At 41.8% G+C, this 23,194-nt stretch overlaps 1 protein-coding gene across 11 annotated transcripts in view; it reads right to left on the reverse strand.

Annotated features, from left to right (window-relative positions):
* ODAD2 (outer dynein arm docking complex subunit 2) overlaps positions 1 to 23,194 on the reverse strand; it is a 114,532-nt gene that overhangs the window by 69,864 nt on the left and 21,474 nt on the right. For all 11 annotated transcript variants that reach the window (XM_061587165.1, XM_061587168.1, XM_061587169.1 and 8 more), the window contains 3 exons: positions 14,350 to 14,564; positions 12,941 to 13,045; positions 11,381 to 11,525 (listed from right to left, as the gene is read on the reverse strand). In XM_061587165.1, the coding sequence (XP_061443149.1) occupies positions 11,381 to 11,525; positions 12,941 to 13,045; positions 14,350 to 14,564 (465 nt within the window). The remainder of the gene's footprint in view (positions 1 to 11,380; positions 11,526 to 12,940; positions 13,046 to 14,349; positions 14,565 to 23,194) is intronic.

Consider the following 23,194-nt stretch of genomic DNA (forward strand, 5'->3'; position numbering starts at 1 on the left):
CAATCCACTTCCTGTGTAGGGAAGAATTTGGTAACATGCGCCTCTGAGCATATGGTGAGTGGAAGAGATTAGAAGGGGATGGGGAGGGGCAAAGGGGGAGGGAAGGGGCAAGAAGGAGGGGGAAGGAGGGAGAAGGGAGGGTGGGTTTGATTATTTGCATACTTTTTGAGTTCAATAGGATTTATTTCTGTGCAATCATGTTTAGGATAGGTGAGACTGACCTGGGGGAGGGGCAAGGAGGGTGGGGGAAGGGAAGGAGAATGGGTGGGTGGGCACTGGGCAGAAGCCTCCCACCCAAATTTAAACCAAAGCTGGCCACATCCATACCAGGACTTTATTTCACTTTAGACAGTCATGGCTTCTCCCAAAAAATCCTGAGAAGTGTAGTTAGTGAAGGGTGCTGACAGTTGCTAGGAGATGCCGTTCCCCTCACAGAGCTTCAGTCAGAGTAGCTGACTGTGAAACCACTCTGGCCACTGGAGCTCTGTCAGGGGAATAGGAGTCTCCTCTCAGCACCTTCCACAAGCTACACTTCCCAGGATTCTTTGGGGGAAGCCATGACTGTCTAAAAAATAAAGGTCTGGTGTGGGTGTGGCCCCCTGATTAGGCAAGCCCAGCAGCTGTGACTCTGGCTTTTAGAACACTGACAGTTGGTTTTTACTGAGCATGCCTGATATAATCATTGAGTTCAAGGTAAAATTTCTTACATTAATTAAAGATCAGTCAGACATTTTTTTAATTTTTAAACTGCAGAAAATAAAGGTCAGAGTATGGGGCAAGGTCAGTAATAGGATTACAGGTACTCTGTGAATATGGCTGATTTTTAATTAATTTCAACAAATTATGAGAATTCTGACAGAAAGAAGTCCAAAAGGGGTCTGGAGGTTTTTTCTCTTTTTAAATTTGAACTCTCAATTCTGTCTGACTGTTTTGTGTATCACCATGAAAATTTAGAGGGTTGTTAAGCAAGCATTTCTGAGTTTAGGACTATAGGTTTTGTAAGTTTTTGTTTTGAACTGAGCTTATGGGAAGCATAAGAATGGCATGGGGGGCATTTTCAATTTAACATTGCTGAATGTGAAAAATCCATGCTGGCTATAGTATACAGCCACTCTCGTGGCCTTATAATGTATATATAAATAAATGTGGGGATCTCCACAAGGGAGTACACCACAGGGGATTATCCCTGTGAGGTCTTCCATTCTGGGATGCCCTTGGGGGCAAGGACATGAAAGTGGCAGACAGAGTGAGGAAGGACCCTGTGTGAGAAGCAGGAAAGTAGAGCTCTCCCAGGATGAGAGACTGTAAGATGAAGAAAAGCTCAGAGGTGACAGCTGGGAGGATCTGTCATTTTCTGTGAGGGTGGGAGTGAGGAATAAAGCACTACTTTTGTATAGAGAATAGATTATGTATTTGTACATTTTTTTGGATTTTATGTATCCTGCTCCTGATTTCCCCTCCCTTATTCCATAGGTTGTTGATATTATATATGTACTATGTTTTACAGCTATATCTAAGATTTTGTATTTTATTATATATTTCTTGTTTAATTTTTGTATGGTATATATATTGTCAAGTATTGGCATATATTGTTTGTTATTTTCTATACTGTAAACCATCCTGGGGTCTCTTGATGAAATATGGCATATAAATTTAACAAACAAACAAACAAGGTACACTGACCGCATGCTAAGCCTGGGTACCCAGGCTTTCTTGATCTCTATAGCCTAATTTAGGAGAGGGGAAGGCTTTTTGTTGGCTCTACTGTTAACCCATTGGAAGTTGGCATCCTGCTGGTCTGCTACAAATTACCCAGTGATATGCCAGTAGATCCTGATCTACTTTCTGTTCGCTCCTGTTTAAACATCTAGCTTCTACTATGCTCCTCTGCCTACGGCAGGCCCTTTACTTCCTGGACACTGGTGTTTCTGTCTGATGTTATATACTGAAGAAAGCATTGCACACTTCTCAAAGTGGGGCAGAAAATAGGAGAGGAGCCTCAGGACAATCTGCTTTCAGCATCTGGCAAGAGTTAAAGCTGCCACATGTGGGTGTGGGGTCATGGCTGGGCTTACAACAGTGTCTGTGAAATAAATTTAACAAGACTAATCTGGGAAGACCCATTGCTTCTTCAAGACTGTCAAGAAAACAACAAGCAGCTGAGTCTGAATAAAACGTTGGGCAATTTAGTTGTAATGGAGCCAATGGATTTTCCAAGGAAAAATTAAACCATATGAATAGAGTATTAAAAATAAGGGAAACAATACTTTCAGGGAATAAACAATTCACTAGTTCAGCAAGAAAGCATCTTAAACTTACAGAAGACTACTGAGATCTCTGGACATGTCTTTCAGATAACAGCTATCAGATTATGTGACCCAAACATTCATGGACCTGTATGCCATATAATAGCATCTGAAATATTATTAATAGTCTTGATACCAGGGCCGGTTCTAAAGGGCGGCCAGGTTGGGCACTGGCCCGACAGCCCCTGCAGCTACAGAGCCCCCCTTAGCCACCCCTCAGCTCCCCTTCTGCGATCCGTGGGCCCCCCACGCCCCCCACTTACCTGTCTGCTGTCTTTTACCATTCCCGTTAACAAAGATGGCAGCTGCGGTTTCCCTAAGGTACTGAAGCCCCTGCCGCCATCTTAGTTGATGGCAGAGATGCACGCGCATAGCACGCACGCATGCCATCAACAAAGATGGCAGCGGAGGTTTCATCTCTTAGGGAAACCGCAGCCACCATCTTCGTTAAGGGCAATGGTAAAAGACAGCAGACAGGTAGGTGGGGGTGTGGGGCCCCTGTGTACAGTAGCGCGTGTGTGCACACACACACTGGGGTCCAGGGCAAGCTGATGCCCAAGAGCCCCAGCATTCCTGGAGCTAGCCCTGCTTGATACTGTAGGTATAAAGAGGTGTTTTTTAAAAAAAGAATGATAAAGAATAAAGAAAGAAAACAGATTAAGGACAGTCACCCTCCCCAACAACAACAACATAAAGATCCTCCCAAAACCATGAATTCAGTGGCATAGCCATATATTCTCTGAAAATGGAGTTTCTATTTAGCTACTATGCTTAATAGCCCATGTGATTTTAAGAGATGATGCAGGGCGCAAGATAGCTGGATATCAATAGTCGGGAAATACCCTATAGAGAGAAGCTTGCACAGTTACACATAGGTCATATCAACTGGCCTACCTTAAAAGGATGTGGCATTTAATTAAATTGTTGAACTTTAAATTAATTGTGTGAGGGCATACATAGTTGTTGTTTTTTAGGATGTCAAGTTTGGCTGCTCTGTAATGAACAGTTTATTGACTGCCAATAACTCCTCTATTAAATGTGATATCCATCACAGCTTTGGATCTATTTTATTTGTTAGATATATTGGAGTTTTTGTCCAAACACCAGAGATTAGCTTGAGCTAACTGTAGTTTAGACTTTAAATCATGATTTGTGTTCCAGGTATACAGACAAATCATGGTTTCTGGATTTCCCTCTTTCTTCACATTTCCTAAGAATACCAAGATCATTTCCAAAATTTTCCAAAGCTAGGGCTTCCAATGCTGTAGCAATGTCCTGAACCATGTGTTGGTTGTTGTTCAGATTTGACACATCATGCCACTGCTTAAACTGTGACATGCAAACCAGCTTAAAAATGTGGTTTCACATCCTGGTTTGGCAGCCACTTCCAAACCATGGTTTGTCAGATGGTGGTGGTTCACCATTGTGATACACTGAAGTATGGTGTTTATACCTGAACTATCTCACTGTCATATTTGGATATCAAAAGTCTCATCCTTGGAATTTAACATATACTTTACACCTTTGGGCCATCTTTGCATTGTCATTTGAATGGGGACCCACATATACAAATTGATATATCATCACTTGAAGCTTCAGCGTTATCTGACTCATCCTTATCTCCGATTTCTCTTCATGTGGTGGTTAGGCCAGTCCTTTTTATTGTTTTTCTTCCATGCTGTTTCTCCAAAACTTTTGTTCCTGTCTGCCTACCAATCTCCAGAGGTAAGTGGCCTCTGGGTTTTTTTTTACTGCAAAGCTGTTCCAGTTGAACAAGTCTTATTGCTTCTTGAGGGACTATCAACAAGTTAGATCAGGATCCCACTGCTGGGGCCCCTGGATAAGCCAGAACTTTCTCCAAAGATCTTCAATGTATTGGCAAAGATGCTGCTTTTCCCTTTTTAAGGGACTGCAAGGCAGACCAGAGAAGCATTTTCTCACTCCAGTCCATGACCTTTTAGCCAATAATTTCAGGGCAACACAATTTGTGACATCATCCAAGAGACAGAATATCTTGGGCTCCTGAGTCAAATGCAAGTGGGATATCACTTGTGACTTTAGTAGAGGATCAGACACACCAACTGCAGGTGCCCCAGTGCAACAAGCTCTTATGGCAATAACCACCATGGCTCTTCTTCCTCCTCCTCTTCCATCATGGCAGAAACAGGCATTGACAGGAGTGGTGACACACTGTTGCTTAATGTACACAATATGAGTTAGACTGTGTGCTACAGGATACCAATACGATTGTTGTTATGTGCCTTCAAGTCGATTACGACTTATGGCGACCCTATGAATCAGCGACCTCCAAGAGCATCTGTCATGAACCACCCTGTTCAGATCTTGTAAGTTCAGCCACTGGTACTAGTCTTGTGCCATTTAAATTGCAGTGAATGTTTGTTTTCAAACTCTGTTAAATTATAGTAATATGCAAGGGAAGAAGTGAGACAGTATATAATACTTGAACTGCATAGCAATTTTGAACCTCTACATTTATGAATAAATAGTTCATATTTACTGTAGTTTTACTGGCACATTATTTATTCTCACATTAGCTGTTGCATCTGGTTTAAAAAAAATGTTTACTCCATGTGGTTAAATCTTTAATTTTTGTGACTACTACTGTCATAAATTTTCCTTCAACTAACAGCATTTCTAAAAGCCAACATTATCTTTTCTTTCCTCCCTCCCCTTTGGGGCATTTTTTTTTTAAATCTTGGAGAGTTCCTTTTCTCCCTTTTCAGTGCTATTAGCATGATCAACTATATATTACCATCTACAGTTAATGGATTGTGCAAAAAAAAAATATTTCTAGCATAACTAGTCCATAACTTATTTTCCAGCTGTTATCTGTGTAGCTAATTTGATCCAGCAACATCGTACACTGTTTAAAAAAATCCTTCCAACAAAAATGAATGAGACCAATTAAAAGGCTTGTATAACTTTTGACATTTATGGGAGTGTCTAGAGTAAACCAATCTCTGATTATTACTTTTTAAAAAACCAGTTCTTGAGCAATACAACTTTCCACTCCATATTATGTGCATTAATCGAAGTAGATAACAAGAGGCAAATAAACATTTATTTTGGAAAGTTACTATGATGGATATATGGCCTAATTAGAAGCACAGCAACAGTCTGAGGACAATACAACATGATTGTCACCACACTTCCCTTTCATGTAGGGAGCCTACAAATTATTATTTATCATTCACTGCATTTATGCAGCCGGGGGACAGTACCCTTTATGCAAATGCCTTTAGCAGCTATTTGTTCTCTACCAACTGCAGAATATTAATTTGTCGTAAGTTTTGAAAACTTTTAGTATTTTAAAATTGATATGCAACTGTTGCTGGTCTTTATGTCTATTATACAGCCACTCTCAATGGCTATATACTATAGCCAGCATGGATTTTTTGCATTCTGCCATGTTAAATTGAAAATACCCGCCATGTCATTCTGCTGCTTCCCATAAGCTCATTTCAAAACAAAATCTTACAAAACTTATAGTTATGAAACACTTGCTTAACAACCCTCTATGTTTTCACGGCAATACACAGAGAGAATCTAGAGTTCAAAGTGTAAAGCAAGAGGGGGGGAAATCCAGACCTGTTGGACTTTTTTCTGTCAATGATCTCATAATTTGTTGAAATTAATTAAAAATCAGCCATATTCATACAATGCCTGTAATCCTATTACTGACCTTGCCCCATACTGTGACCTTCATCTTCTGCAGTTCAAAAGTAAAAAAAAAGTATGACTGATTTTTAATTAATTTAAGAAATTTAACATTGGAGTTCATGATACTGCAGGCATGCTCAGTAAGAACCAACTGTCAGTGTTCTAACAGCCAGACTCACAGCTGTTTGGCTTGGCTAATCAGGGGTCCATACCCCCACCAGACATTTTCCCCACTTTAAACAGTCATGGCTTCCCCCAAATAATTCTGGTAACTGTAGTTTGTGAAGACTGCTGAGAGTTGTTAGACTTCTCTTCTAGTAGCCAGAGTGGTTTAACAGTCAGCCCCTCTTCTGGTGATTGTAGCTCTGTGAGGGGAATAGGGCATCCCCTCACAACAAAGCATGCAAATGATGAATCCATTCTCAGCAAACATGCACAGCAAGCTTACACATTTCTTACCTCCTGGTTTAAAAAGCAGAGAAATTCACTAATAGGCAAAAAAATAACCCTTGTAGTTTAAGAATGTACCTACACTCAACATATATTTCTATCAAACTTTTAAAAGTGGGGAAACTGGGCCACTATAGTGCATGCACCAGGGTAGCAGGAGACCTGACCTCCTCTCTGAGATATTGTACTGCCCTACACATTTGTAAAAATGCAAACACAATTTGGGTTGGTCTTTCACAGTCCAATCCCTATGTAGCTTGGAAGAATTTGGTAACATGTGCCTCTGAGCATATGGTGAGTGGTGGCAACTCCTGTAGTCAGCCCAAATAACAGAAACAAGACATGTGCTGCATGTGCTTTTTCCTAGTCTTGAATAATAAAGGTATTAAGGAGAAACATTCTATAATTTATTAAATTGATAGTGTTATCTATGAAAGACAACCTACTGAGGAGTGTATATCAAAGTATACCTGCAAAGTAGTACATACATGGCATGTTAGCAGAGCTGGCATTGGAGCAGGAGAAACAGGAAGCTAGGTTTAATTGACATTCCCAGCTAATTTTGTACCTCTTGCATAAAAGGATGGTTAAGGTAAGAAATCACGCAGTGCAAGACCCAAGTCTTTGCTTTCCCTGACTTTGAAGATGTATGACTGGGTGTCCCAGCAGTCAGTAATGGCAGTGCCCAGGATACAGAGAAGGGGGAACTGGATCCCAACACTTCCTCATTTTAGGCAGGCACAGATTCATCTGCTGTGCCAGGGGTATCACAGATCCCTTTTTATCTCCTCATCCTCATGTCATGAGCCCTATGAACCTTTCATTGCATATTTATACCATGTATCCTGCAAAAGTAGTAAGCATGTACATGACACAATAATAGTACTCCTGTGTGTTATTTTATAGTTTAAGAAGACATATTTGTAATAATTATCTAAAACTATTTGTTTCTTTATACTTCTATCATAGTCAAGCTGAAGTGTTCTGCAATTAATTATGTATGTTTTATCTGCATAGACCAAGTCTGCTGTTCTTCCTAGTCTTCCAGATAAGAAAGGGGAGATAACATGCCATACTACTTAAATTTAATAGAAATCCCTCTATAGCATTTTCATATGTAAATTAACACAGCAAAGTGAAAATAAACTGGGGGTCCTCCATTTTAAAATAAAGCACAAAACATTCTTTTGTTTTTCATCACAGCTATAAAACTGATACTGTGTGAAATTTATTTATTTTTATGGAAATGAGATTTTAATCCTGTTTAGATTATTCCTTGTACAAATATTACACATCTGGTGCAGTATTTTCTTCCATTTTCAGAGGAACAAATAAATGAAGTTCCACATGCACAATACTTTTCACCTGGTAGATCAGATATCCAAATCCCAAGTTTGTGTAATTGCCAGGTAAGAAAACAGACTACAGGGGCAAAGTGGTTTCTGCCAATATCTTGTTGTTTATAAAAATGTAAGAGGGGGTTTTCAGTTGAGGCATCCCAACTGAGGAATGCACTCCCCTCAGTGATTTGGTAGGCACCAACCATGACTTTTTAGCTATCTATTAAGAACACTTTTAATCACCCAGGCTTTTGGCTAATTGGAGGTGGAATTGGTTGGCTCCCTTTACAAATACATTGATTTTGTTTTGTTTAGATTGTTTGTTTAATTGCTTGCTTATTGTTTTATGATGTATGTTGTAACCCTCTCTGGGATTTTATTTATTTAACAAAATGTATATACGGCTCACTCAACAGAAGACTATAAACAGAGTATCCAAAATGCAACATGAGACAGTGCTGGAAGATGAGACCCCTAGGTCAGATGGCACTCAACGAGCTACTGGGAAAGAACAAAGGACAAGTACGAGTAGCACTGTGACTAATGATGCCACTTGGTCAAAGCCGAATGGAAGCCCAGAGGCTTACTGCAAAGATGCAAAAGGAGAGTCCAGAGTTGTACGACATACACGATAGGAATATGTAATGTAGGAAGCTTGAACCAGGGAAAGTTAGAAATTATCAAGCAAGAAATGGAACACATCAACATTACAATACTTGGTGTGAGTGAATTAAAATGGGCAGGAATGGGACATTTTCAATCAGGCAACTACAAAATATGTTATGCAGGAAATGAGAACCAAGAAACGAGGTTGCTTTAATAGTGAGAAGTGATGTAACAAAAGCAATTAGGAGCTATAACGCAAGGTCTGAGTGAGTTATATCAATGAGATTTAATGGGAAACCTATTAACATAACCAACATAAAAGTCTATACTCCAATGGCAAACACAGAAGAAGAGGAATTGGAGAGATTTTATGCTGAAGCAGGAAGAAATTGTTCAAACACCAAAACAAGATATTCTGATAATCATGGGGGACTGGAATGCAAAATATGAGTGGAGCGACAGTCGCTGCCTCCTACCACTGTTGAGGAGCCGCAGAGGGGCTTGGGATGCTTCCCAGCCACCTCCTGCTGAAATCAATCACTGTTTCTCCCGCTCTTCAGACACAGGATGAAAAAAACAAAATCCCTTGGAAGGCAGGCGCTCCGTCTTCTGCTGCCTCAGGGAAGCTGCGGAGGGGCCAGAGACAATTCCCGGCTACTTCCCTCCCCACTCTGAGGCTGAGGGTAATCAAACCTCGTGCAGTGGGGGAGGGGCCTGGGATGATTCCTGGCTACCCACTAAGGGTGGATTGAAAAAACAATAAAAAATAGCTCTTCTCCTCCCCCTCGTCACCTACGTAAACACTGACGGGCGGAGTTAGTTAGAGAAGACAGAAATCTGAAGAAGAAAAATCACCTTCCACCCTGTACCCCAGACCGAGGTACAGGAGCATACAGTTGACTCTGTTAATTCGCTGGAGGCAGAGTCAAGACTGGCAGTTAGAGGGTGGTTCCCTCCCCTTCCAGCTGGCCACCATCTAACACTTTGTTATAGTTTGACTCTGCCTACAGGAGGAGTTAACTCATCCACGACCCCGCTGACCGAGAATGTGCAACTACACTTCATGATATAAATTCTTACATCAGGATTTGAATAAACATCTGATTCCAATATTCTACTTTTTTTAAAAAAAAAAAAAGGAAAGATTTACAAGTATTACAAAGTAACTTTTTACCTCAGCACACAAAACCAACCAGCTGCCACTGTTATAAAATGTGTCTAAAATGAAATGGATAGCAGTTTATCATTCATATTTTGGTGTGCTCCAAGCATAATTCAATCTGAAATTGTAAGTAATTGTCCATCTTACTATAATGACATATACGCAAGCCTTCCACAACCATTTGATTAAGAGCATCTCCCAGCTGCATTAGCAACACACCACATTTGTGGGATAATTCTAAGCACGTTTTCTCAGAAGTAAGTTCCATTGTATAGCAATTATCAATTGCTATACATTCAGTGGCTAGTATTAAAAAAAACAGTTAATCACTGGATAAGCTATATAAATAATGGAAGACATAAACTGCCATACATTATGAAGAAACACAAATCTAATGAAACTACTTTAATTTCTCTCACGCATAAGAAAACATTTTAATCAAAATTCTTCCCTTTTGGGTGGGGTGGAGGGTTTTTTAAATTAAATAAAATTAATTTTCCATTTAATTAAAATTATTTTGGAGAGCTAGATTGTGCCTAAGCTTGCTAAGTTTTTTTAAAAGAGAGTTATCAGTTGTGCATAAAACCTGCCATGATCTAAGAATCCCATTTGATTCTCTTTTGCAAACAATTGTGTAATTCACCGACCAACTTTCCAGAAAACAAATAGTTTACAGCAATCTAAGTAAACAGAGTATTCCACAGAATACAATGGATTTACTTTCTTTGCACAGAAATAGGTGGCTTACTAGGCAAGAAGCCATAGCTGAATATTCAGCTTCAAAGGAAAATGTTGCTGCTTCCTAAGAACTCATTTGTAATAAATCAAACACTCCATGCCTCACCTGCCAGCATCTTCAGGGCTTTGGATCTGAAATCCAAACTTCAATCTGGTTAAATCTTTCACAAAATTGCATACAATCCTGTTTTTCACTCATCCTGTATGCTAAGAGCAAACTCATTCTCCGATGTGAATACTTATGCAGACAAAACAGCAACATCCATGCACAACAGGGAGCCTATCAGCAGACTTGGGGAAATCCCTGCTTTTCAAGAACCATAAATAAATGGGGGGTGGTGGTGGAACAAAATAGCCCAAAAAAGACAACATGCTGAGTAGCCATGGAATGCTAACTGGAAGGTAAAGGGGCAATGGAGTATCCTGTGAGAGGGCATGGCTGGCTAGAACTCTGACTGGTCCCACTTATATATTTGTTGCAGGTTCCACCTGTATATTTTAAATTTCAAATTCGATGCATCTCCTTCCACAGGATTACCAGACTGAGGACACAATCCGCAATACTCTGGTGCAGTGAAACAGTCCTGCCATCTCACTCAGATGCAATATACATAACAGTCACTCATGACTGATGCCGTGATCATGGGCATTGGTTTGTAGTTAAGAAGGTATTATGAAAAAAATGGAAATGGACTGCCTTCAAGTCGATTCCGACTTACGGCGACCCTATCAACAGGGTTTTCGTGGTAAGCGGTATTCAGAGGGGGTTTACTATTGCCTTCCTCTGAGGCTAAGAGGCAGTGACTGGCCCAAGGTCACCCAGTGAGCTTCATGGCTGTGTGGGGACTCGAACCCTGGTCTCCCAGGTCGTAGTCCAACACTCTAAAACCACTACACTACACTGGCTCTCAAGGTATTATAAATATTCCTAAAAATAAAAAAAGTTTTAAAAGTGTTTTTTTTTAAAGTTAAGATGCAAATTGATTCAGGCAGATAACAAGTGAGAAAAGAAACAGAATTAAAATGAAGCTTCATATTCAATTAGAACATCAAATTTTTATTTGCAGCTATCTAAAGAAAAGTCAAAGCTTGTTTACCTTTATATACTTTACTAATTTTTGAATTTGCCAATATTCTGATGGCAAATCAGTGTTTATTTCCTGATGACGTTCAGGTTGTTCATCTTCTTCTTCACTCTCTGATGAACTTTCACTAACTTCTTCAGGCTTTAGTGGAATTTTACTAAACAAAAATAAAATCACTTACATCTCAGCATTTATAGACAGATAAATATAATCCACCAGTCAGCGCTGGTGTGCAATTTCTCTTCAGTGTGGCTTGCATATCTCACGCAAGCCACACTGAAATGGGAATCGGCTTATAATGTATTTATACAGGCACTGTTTTTTATAACTATAAACTAATGTAGCTGTTGGAACATTTCATTCTGAGTACTTCAGTGCCATATAACATTAAGCCTTATGAATGGAGTCATCATAATTTATGTAGTTCTTCAGAGTGACCAAAGCACTTAACATACATAATCTCTACAACACTTACAACAAAGAAAAAAAAATACATGGACACATTATTTGTGTGTGTGCGTGCACGCATGTAGATAGCACATGGGGTGGGTGGGGGGACAAAATCCTTATTGGGAAAATAGCCCACAGAGAAAGTATTACATCCCCCCTCTCCTCATCTTCTCCAATGAAGGTCAGGGCCTCCTGAAGCTGCATTAAAGTAAAAGGAAAAACTTTCAGGAGATATTCCATATGTTTCCTCCTGTATCACCTTTAGTTTGGCCTGGGAACTACGTACACTTTGATACTGGCTTTTATAAAATGAACATACAAAATCATGCAAAAATGTCTCCATGTTAGCTTATATCTGTGTTACAATCAAATTGGCTAGCTTCAATAACTACAGTAACTACATTACATCAAGTTTATATAATCCACTGCTATGTCCCACATACGATAGCATCCATTCATTTATTTAAAATCAAGATAATTTGTTTGAACCCCTATGATTTCATGCTGATGAACTCTGTGAAATCAGGGAAAGAACGTGACTATGACAACTCCAGGAATGGATAGATTTATTTGCTTTTCAGATTTTGATACCAGCTTAGTCCTACAATGTTAAAGAAAAGAGACATAGGGAAGAGATTACCAAAAACAAAAATAAAAAACTTGCCTAGAAGGAGTATTTAAATTCCAGGGGCAAAGTCTTTTAAAAATGAATCTGTCCCTGTACCCTGGTTAAGAAATGCGAGCTAAGGAACTGTCTATTAAAAGCCAAGTTACTGGTACAATAAGCCAAGCAATCATCTTCTCTCTGACCATGATTAGAAAAATGGTAGCAGATGGAAGTATGAGACAATCCTGCCAGAACCAACAGGTTTATATTTTCAGCTTGGGAGTTCCCTCTTTGGTCATGCACAGGAGTGGGAATAACAGAAGAACTTTCCATTTCAAAATCAACAAAGAGCCCCACCTGATGACAGCAGAGTCTCTAGACTATTCAATTAGGTTTTTCTCATCTGAGATGCTGATATCGTTTGGAAAGCATTTACAGTTAGCTTACTGTTGGTGTTGAAAAACTGTATTTTTGTAACTCAAAGAAGAGTAAAATAACACATAGAGATTACATACCCTTTACCAGAACCAGGGGATGCTACACTGGATCTTTTCTTGCCTTCTGGAGGGATTGGTTTGATTTCCTTTTCATCCTTGCTTTCTTTCCTTGCTCCTTTGCCTCTGAAAACATTTGTTGTTGTTTGTTAACATGGCATTCAGTGCTACAGTAGGGCCCCACTCATACGGCGGGTTACATTCCAGACCCCCGCCTAAAAACAAAACCCGCTGAAAAGCGGAACTCTATCAATAAAATGGTGCCCGACACCCGAAAAACATCATAAAAGCAGAACAAGCGCCATATAAGTGGGGCCTTACTCTAATTGAAAGTCCCCGCATTAGCCGAACGCTGAAAAGCTGGGCCCTACTGTACTGTAAATATATCATAAATTTGTGTGCACATTTTATATCAAAAATTAATTTAAACAATAAGAGTGACTTAAACCGCTTAATGTCACTACATATGAAGGATGAAAAACCCACAGGTCATTACAAATTAGCAGCAAAGGTTGTTGACTCAAGAATTTTAAAAGGCTGGCTACAATTCAGCTGACAATTACCATGCGCTAAGCCTAATGATTTCAATGGACTTAAGCACACTCAAATCTTTATTGGTTTCCAGCCATAGGATTTAGCACTTCAGGATTTTAATTTTACTTGTTACTAAAAGTATTCACAATAATTCAAGCTGTTTCTGTAAGCAAGTCCCACGTATGTTTCGTCTTGACTCCTGGAACATTTAGCATTATCTGTTCTTTTCTTTGTTCTTGCTAAAAAAAAAATTAATTGCCTAATAAATTCTATTTTTAAAACTACCAAAACTTGAAATCCCCCATTAACACAAATTCAGTGTGAGGGTGGGGTAAGAACAAAAATAAATATGCTAATGTTCAACTATGTATGTCAGGGGTAGACTGCAATCTACAACCTTACTGAGCTATGTGGATCACTACAGATGTCAGATGATAACAGCTCCCAGCAAACAGCTGCAAGCCTAAGGCATTCTGTTCTTACCATGACTGGTTTAGGCTTGACAGATGGACCATGGGGGCAGGGAGCATACTATCACAGCAAGGATAATCACAGTGATTCCACTTGAATGAAAATGTGTTAGAAACACAAATGTAGAACTATTTTATAGTACATACAGCATCTGACTATAGATGCAACCTAATTGTACTGAATCCTTCAGAAAGAGGATCATAGAATTCAGAGAAAAGGACTGTGGGTAGTGCATTATTTGGAAGTAGTGTTCCCTTAAATAGGTTTTTCTAAAAATATATATATAGAGAGAGAGAGGTTTTGCCCAGATTTTTTAAAAAATTACTTGAATTTCAGGGTTAAAAAGCACACACACACAAATTGTTTCTTTTAAACCATTAATGTTAATTGGCAATATATGTTAAAAAGCCAAAAGAATTACATACTCTCTGGAGCCGGGTGTGCTCTTCCATTTAAGAGATGGTTCTAATTTCTTGCTCTCAGTAGGCTTGCTTTTTACAAGAGGACTCTTAGGCTTCTCAAATACATTCTTTTCTGCATAGTCGTAAAACTTTTGGGCTTGGCCATAATCATCTGCCTCAACCGCTTCCATATGTTGATAATGTTTTTCATACTTTGGTTCATCAAAAAAAGTATATTTCTAATAAGAGAAGAAAATATTTGGAAAAAATCACATTTCCACATGAATAAAACATGCTAAAAATTTGCAAGCTAAAGGAAATCTAGGTAGAGTGGTTTTATAGTTTTTTCTTTTGGCATATGAAAAATTCCAACATTCCTCCTGGTTTACCAAACAAGAAAAAAAGACATATTCTCTATTTATCAGCATGTGATTAAAAAATACAAAATTAATGATGTTGTTTTTAGAAAAGACTGTGATTAGCTAAACTGGCAAAATCTCAAATGGGATCTAACATTGGTTACTAATTAATATGTGATATTAATAACACAATTTCGTTACTAAGAATTTATTTACTTATGTAGATTAATATCCAGCTTATCAACTCAAAGTGGCTCACATTAAGAAAATACAAGTTATATATTTAAAACAATGTGTGTCCTCATAGCTCCTTCCCTTCTCCCTTTTCAGCATGCTGCACTTAAACTAGAAAGTCTTCAATTAACCATCATCTCCTATCATATCTGAAATGGTCCCTTGGTCCCACCTGAAGGGTGATTTTCACAGGTACGCCTGCCATCAGATTGGGTACTACTGCCATCTAGCGTCCGAAGGCAAGAATGCACTAGAGTCAAACCTGGGGCTCGAGCCCCTCCCACTCCAGTCTTCATGATGGCGAGTCTGAAGTGGTAAATCTGAAAGGAATCAAAGGGCAAAAGCCCTAGCAGCAAGGAAAATACACATAGCAAATAACATAGAGCTTGCAACATAAGAAGGTTTGACTAAAGAAAATCAGACAGAGCTCAAGGCCTATAGGCTGAACTATATACAAAACACTGAACGAATTTCCCCAGAAATCCCCCACAAGGGAGGGACGTGATGGCAGGCGTACCTGTGAAAATCACCCTTCAGGTGGGACCAAGGGACCATTTTCCACAGGTAGCCTGCCATCAGATTGGGATATACCAAAGTAGCCCCCCAATGGGGAGGGATTCCTAGGAAGTTACAAATCAGGAATGACATGTTGGAGGACACGTCTCCCAAAAGAGGCGTCAGCTGAAGCATAGCGATCAATTTTATAATGCTTCACAAAGGAGTTAGGGGTAGCCCATACCGCCGCCCTGCATATGTCTGGAAGAGGAGCATCAGTTAGGAAAGCCGCCGTAGTGGCAGCAGACCTGGTCGAATGGGCCGTGATGTTAGACGGCACTGGCAAATTAAGTGACTGATATGCAATAGAAATAGAAGCCCGAAGCCAACATGACAAAGTGGATTTGGACACCTTTTTTCCCAAAGTTCTCAGATGAAAGGATACAAATAATGCGTCTGTCTGCTGGATGTCCTGGGTACAAGAAAGGTAAACTTTGAGTGCTCTCCTAACGTCCAGCGAATGCCAGGCCTTTTCGAGGGAATGGACAGGCTTCGGACAAAAGGATGGAAGCACAATGTCCTGGCTACTGTGGAAAACTGAGTTGACCTTAGGGCAGAAAGACGGATCCAGCCTCAGGACTACTGAGTCCTTATGGAAAATGCAGAGATGACGGGCCGAAGATAAGGCCTGTAACTCCGAGATCCGCCTAGCGGAAGTGATAGCCACGAGGAAAAGGACTTTGAAAGATAACAGTCTGAGAGGCACTGCTGCAAGAGGCTCAAATGGAGGTCGCTGTAATGCCTGCAAAACCTTGGAGAGGTCCCAGGATGGAAAGTGATGACGTACAGCTGGAGAGAGGTGGGTAGCTCCTCTTAAGAAGCGTTTGATGAGCGGATGAGCGCCAAGGGGTGCGGCCGATGAAGAAACAGACAGAATTGACGAAATGGTGGAGGCCTGTCTACGCAGAGTGTTTGGTCTGAGTCCCAATGTCATGCCTCTGTATAGGAACTGTAGAACGTGCTGTACAGTGGCTTGGGTTGCCGAAAAACCTTTAGATGTGCACCAGGTGGAAAAGGCACACCAGGTACTCTGATAGATTCGAGTAGTTGACGGTCGCCGTGACGCTAAAATAGTGTTTATGACCCCTTGAGAAAGACCAGCAGTATTCAACTGTGTCCGCTCAAAAGCCAGGCTGTCAGGCTCAGCCAATTCGGGTCCGGATGCCAAACTGGTCCTTGGGAGAGAAGATCCGGCCTGGTTGGAATGGTCCAGGGATCCGCCATTGACATCGAGAGGAGGTCCGAGAACCAGGGTCTGCGAGGCCAGTAAGGTGCTATGAGTAAAATCCGTAAAATCTGTTCGAGTCGGAGTTTTGTTAATGTCCTGCCTAGGAGGGATATAGGCGGGAAGGCATACAGGAGTCCCTCTGGCCATGGTGTTGTGAGAGCATCCACTGCTTCCGCCGTAGGCTCTAGGTACCTTGAGAAGTAACGAGGCAGTTGGCAGTTGCGGCTGGAAATAAAGAGGTCCAGCGAGAGGGGGCCGAACCGCCGCTAAAGGAGGGAGAACACAGCCGGATGAAGCTTCCATTCTCCCGGGTGTACCTTTTGCCTGCTGAGCCAATCGGCCGTAATGTTTAGAGTTCCGCTGAGATGTTCTGCCCGTAATGACAGGAGATGGAACTCGGCCCAGTCGAAGATTCGTGTCGCTTCCTCCTGCAGAGCCCTGGACCTTGTGCCCCCCTGTCTGTTGATGTGAGATTTCACACAGACATTGTCCGTTCGAATAAGGACATGTTGTAGGGCGAATAGTGGCTGGAAGTGTCTGAGAGCCAGATGAGCAGCTCTGAGCTCCAGCCAGTTGATATTGTGATTTTGGTCCTGAGTGGACCACACGCCTTAGACAAAGGTGGAGTTGCAATCGGCTCCCCAGCCGGATAGACTGGCATCCGTGGTGATTAGGACTCTGGTTGGGTCCCGAAACGGTGTCCCCTTGGTGAGGGAAGTTGTGGATACCCACCAGCGGAATGATCGCTTCAGAGATTGGCCCAGCGGGATCAAGCGATGGTTGGACTTGGAGATGTCCGCCTGAAAGGGAAGAAGAGCCCATTGTAATGGTCTCGAATGATGCCGGGCCCACGGAACAATGTGGATTGAGGAAATCATTGCCCCGAGAAACTGGGCCAGAAACATGACATCTGCTGTGGAACGATGTAGAAGTAAGGTTGCCATGGCTGTAATGGAGGCAATCCGGTCTGGGGACAGAAAGAACATGGCAAGGGAGGTGTCCAGTATTGCCCCTAAGTGCTGGAGGCGCTGAGTTGGCTGGAGATGACTCTTTTCGGCATTGATCAGCCAGCCGTGATTGTGTAGGGTCTTTAGAGTGAACTGGAGCTGCCTGTTGGCCAAGTCCCGGGAGCCTGCTCGGAGTAGAAGGTCGTCGAGGTAAGCATAAATATGGACCCCCTGAAGTCGAAGATACACCAGCATGGTGGCCATCACTTTGGTGAAAACTCGGGGGACCGAGGAGAGGCCGAACAGAAGGGCCCGGTATTGAAAGTGGCGGTGGCCTAGTGCAAATCTCAGGAACCGTCTGTGACCCGGGCAAATTGGGATGTGTAAGTAAGCGTCCCTCAGGTCGATGGCTGCGAGAAAATCCCCCTGTTGCAGAGTCTCTACAATGGAAGCTAGAGATTCCATCTTGAAGTGGCGGTACTTGACGAAGCGGTTGAGGCCCTTGAGGTCTAAAACCGCCCTCCATGTGGAGTCTTGCTTGGGGACCGTAAAGAGGATGGAGTACACGCCTTGTAGCCGTTCGGATGGAGGAACAGGCTCTATAGTGGCTATCTCTAGGAGATGTCATAGGGCGCCTTGCATAGCCCCCTTGCGTGCCCTGGAGATGGGGGAGATGCAAAATTTGTCCGGTGGTGTCCGCCAAAATTCTATATTGTAGCCCTGGGTGAATAGAAGCCTGACCCAGGAGATGTTTGTCAAGTTTAGCCAGCTGCTGGAGAAGGAGAGTCTGCCTCCAATGGGGATGGAGTCAGAACTGTCTGCACTGACAGGTTCCTCTGCCATATGCCTGTTTGTTCTGGTATTGGCCCCTGTGTGGAAAGCGTTGTCTAGACCAGGGTGCCTTGGAGGGACGGAAATCTGTAGGCCTGGTATCCCGTCCTCATCCACCAGGTCATCCTCTCCGAAAGGGTTGGAAGGAACGGTAAGGAGTAAACCGCCACACGGGTCTGCGGTCGTCTCTTTTGGCCGTAGCTAGTGCAGGTTTACGATTGTCCTTGGGGTCGACAAGGACTGATTTGAGTGCGTCCTCGCCGAATAGCATAGATCCCGAGTATGGGGCTAATGATAAGTTGGTTCTGGCAGTCGAATCGGCGTCCCAATGTTGGAGCCATAGAGTACGACGAGCTACAATTTCGGCCGCAAGTGCGCGTGCACCGTGATGCGAAGTGTCTAACGTGGCGTCGGACACAAAGGCAGCCGCCTTATGTATCTTGAGTAGACTTTTCCTTAGTTTGGCGGGATCCGGGTTGGGGTCGTCAAGGAGATCCTCTACCCACATCATAGAAGCCCGTGAGAAGATAGAGGCGGTAGAAGAGGCCCGGATGGAATGAGCGGAAGCCTCATGGATCTTACGGAAGACAAAGTCAAGCCTCCTCTCATAGGGGTCCTTGAGCTGAGATTCGCCTTCCTTCGGGAGGAGAGACCAAGATACGAGATTGGAAATGGGTTGGTCCACCCCCGGGACGTTCAGAAAGGAAAAGGGTATAGAGTTTGTTGGCTAAGGATGAGGAGCGACGTGGACGAAGAGGACGGGCCCATTCTTCTCTGGTAAGTTTGTTAATGGGGTCTGGCACGGGAATGAAGTGCTGCACTGATCTGGGGGATTTGAGAACTCTGGCACCCTTGACAGGGGGAGCAACCGGTTGTATGAGTTCTGGTTGAATGCCAAGAGTGTCCATGACTCTGCGTGATAGAGGAGGAAAATCCGTCGGGTCAAAGAGGCGATAAGATACCTCCTCCTCCTGGTCAGATTCCCCACTCCAATCATCCATGTCAGTCTGAAAAACGTTCATGTAGTCATCAGCCTGAGATTGCTCTACGTCCAAAGCACCCCTGACCACATCATATGATACGATGAGCCTGGTGAGGATGATTACGATGTTGAATATATATATTACTCAGGTCTCCCAAGCTGTGAATGTTTACTATACAAGTGTCACAGGTTGAAGACGTAGAGGAGAAAAAACGGCAAAAAACGAAAACAAAATGGCAACCGCGATAACGGAACACCTAAATAAGGCCCAGAAAGGCTTGAGGAACGGCCGGGAGCCCGCTGGACTGATATGCCGCCGGGGGGGGTGGACAAAAAAGGCGGCAGAGAAAAAACAGTATCGGGCAGCCTAATTAAACTCAGGGCGGGCTGAATGTGCAGCCAGGCTGAAAAGGAAAATAGCCTCTGTGAGGAGAAATAATTAAATAAAATGGCGGTCGCGAGAGCAGAGGCGGGAAAGGGGACCGCTACAGGAAAACTAGCCTCTGTGAGGAGAAATAATTAAACAAAATGGCGGCCGCAAGAGCAGAGGCGGGAAAGGAGACCGCTACAGGAAAACTAGCCTCTGTGAGGAGAAATAATTAAATAAAATGGCGGCCGCGAGAGCGGAGGCGGGAAAGAAGACCGCTACAGGAGGCTTCAGGAGAAGTGTGAGAGAGGGAACGGGGTGCCTATGAGGGAGCCGCAGCCGCAAGCTACCCTCCGTAGAGGCTGAATACGCTCAAAAAAAGAAGGGGGGAAACCGCAGCCGCAGAACCCCGCTAACGAGGGCGCCTACGAGGGAGCCGCAGCCGCAGCCACCCTACGTAGAGGCAGAATACCAACGGAAAAAAGGAGAGGGGGAGACCGCAGCCGCGGAGCCCCCGCTAAACAAGAAAGCAGCAGTAGCTGCTGGTAAAGCCAAGGGGCAGACCCCAAAAATATAGAGGAAAAAGGGGAAACTTAAACACACTCCGAACGCAAACGTGAAAGGGGGAAGCGATAAGGAGGAGGATAATAATACAAGGAAAAAGGAGAGTAACAATAGAATTAGAATAAGGACTTAGCTACGCTCTGTCTAAATTCCGATCTGCCTCGGACGAAGGCAAGAATGAAGACTGGAGTGGGAGGGGCTCGAGCCCCAGGTTTGACTCTAGTGCATTCTTGCCTTCGGACGCTAGATGGCAGTAGTACCCAATATGATGGCAGGCTACCTGTGGAAAATGGGAAACTATGGCTACCAGATGCTGAACAAGCCAGGATCTTGCTTTGAAGTTGTTTGAGGATCTTGGCTGGTTCCAAATCTAGTGACCATACATTCCCAGTTTAGATATAATGAGAAATTAAGCTTAACTGAAGACTTACTAGTTTAACTGCAGCACACCAAGAAAGAAGGAAAGAAGCAGCATCTTCAAACAAAATGCTCATTCATATGATCATCCAAACTGGATTAGTGAGAACCGAGTAAAATGTGATGTGAGACATATTGTTATTATATCCACCAACAGGCAAATGGTTTTCCTCTCCATGTTGATTACTTCTGAGGAGTCTTCAGACATTGGCAAAAGAAACCATATTTCCCAGCACTGGGAAGCTAATGAATAAAAATCATACTTCTGAAAATCTAGAAAATATTCTGCCTCTAAATAGTTTTTAAACAATTTCCCCCCAAAACTACAGTATATCATTTATTGTGCTTTACTGGATTTCCTATCCCATCTAGTGTACCATTGTATCTCTATAAGGAGATGCTTAAATGTTTCCTCATGCTGAGTTACTGGAGTGCATGGACTGCCTTCCTGGAAAATGGCCTTGTTTGGGCATTGAATCTAGGATCTTTCCCTCAAAGTCAAAGGAAAAAACATGACTTTAGAGCAATAAAGCTAACATTTTGCAAGGATTGTGGCTACTGAACAGATAGAGCTCACAGTTGTGACTATTATTGTTGTTGTTGTTAAAATGTCAAAATATGTAGACATTCAGAAATTAAGATTCTAATATAGGACATAAAAGAGAAAGAAAAGAGAACATAGAGGGGAAAATGAAACAAGATCAACTAGGTAAGTTATTCACATCGGACAATAAAAAGCCAATCTGAAGTTCTGTCAATAAAAATAAAAGAGAGGCACTTTAATTATTCCTCTCATTATACTCTTTTTTGTGTGAAATAGTGCTGTTTCACTATAAAATTAGATTCCCCCCCTTTTAATTAGTAGTTAAGGCTTCCCCACTTCTACCAGAACAGAAACCAACACTGGGACAATTAAGAGAACCTATTCAAGGGGCTAGCCATCACTAATCTCCCATCCCGCATTCATCAGGACACAATAAAATGGATAGATCTTGCATACAGGAAATGTTTAAATAAAAACACAGGAGCACTTAAAACCCACAAAAGGGCATGACCAATATACATCTGCAACGTTTCACTACCTCACAAATCAGGCATAATTAAAGATGGAATGAATGGCAATATAGACAACATTGAAATGCATCAGCTGACAATTATGGTAAAATGGGTTAATAAAGGAGGGCTAGTGGGAAGCAACCACTAATAGCTCTTATGCTTTGTTCATGGCAGCCTTAAGCTTCCTGGGGGTTTGTTTCAATTAGGTCTAATTTCCTTTTTTCACATTTAGAAGTCTCCTTACAGCAAGTTCATTTATGTTTAATGTATAAAGCTTTTTTAAAATAATGTCTCATATTTTATTTGTTCTTTGAAGTTAAATGGAATACTAATAAATTTAACTTCTAAGTACTTAAATGAATGCATCTCATACTGTTTCTAAAGGAACTCAACAAGTAAAGATATTGGAGGAATCTGTTGAAAATGGACTATCAAGCAGATTTCCTTCTGTCTGCCTGACTGACTCCCATCATGGCATGGACTCTTGCTATTAATATTTTTCGCTGTGTGTGCATTATGCACAAATAGATACATAAAAATGCTTTGCAATACTGTATACATTATTTACATATTCACTGATGTACAATTGCTGCTGTTAGTATGCATCTAACTTGTTTGCTGCCATAGGCAACCTATAGGCACCATGGCTGCAATCCTAAACATGTCTATTCAGAAGTTAGTCCCATTGAATCCAAAAGGGGTTACTCCCAGGTAAGTGGAGTTATGACTGTAGATTTAACCTGCTTTCTACTGTGAATTTTAGAAATCAATGGAATGTATCATCCATTATTGTTCTTCTCATAAGGAAACAAAGTCAACAGATAACGACGTTACCTCTACTCATCAGTTAAAGTTAGATTATTTCAAGCTGTCAAACAGTCTTGTTTACTACAAACATTTAAAACATAAATTAGCTTGACTATCATGTTCCAGCATGTACACACACTATTTTCTGTATAAAACATAAATTTATGAAATAAAATGTTGCATTACAAAAAGGACATATAAATGGCATTAGAGTGCCTATAAAATATTTAATATGCCCACAGGAATTCATACTATCCAGGACACAAAGAGCAAAATATCAACAGGGTGGTAAATTGTCCTTTCCTGTTCCTGAGTGAGAGATAGGATTAACTTTATAATGAACTGTAGAAGATAGTGAGGCTGCAGTCCTAACCCCATTTACTCAGGATTCAGAGAGACTTCTGAGCAGCTATGGTTAAGACTGCAGCCATATTTTGTGATGGGTCATTAGCCACTTCATTAACTTGGTCTTTGAGGTGCTATAAGAGTCTTTGTTGTTTGGCTGTAAAAGACTACCAGGGC

Source organism: Rhineura floridana, chromosome 10 (genome assembly GCF_030035675.1).
Source record: "Rhineura floridana isolate rRhiFlo1 chromosome 10, rRhiFlo1.hap2, whole genome shotgun sequence".
Classification (NCBI taxonomy): Eukaryota; Metazoa; Chordata; class Lepidosauria; order Squamata; family Rhineuridae; genus Rhineura; species Rhineura floridana.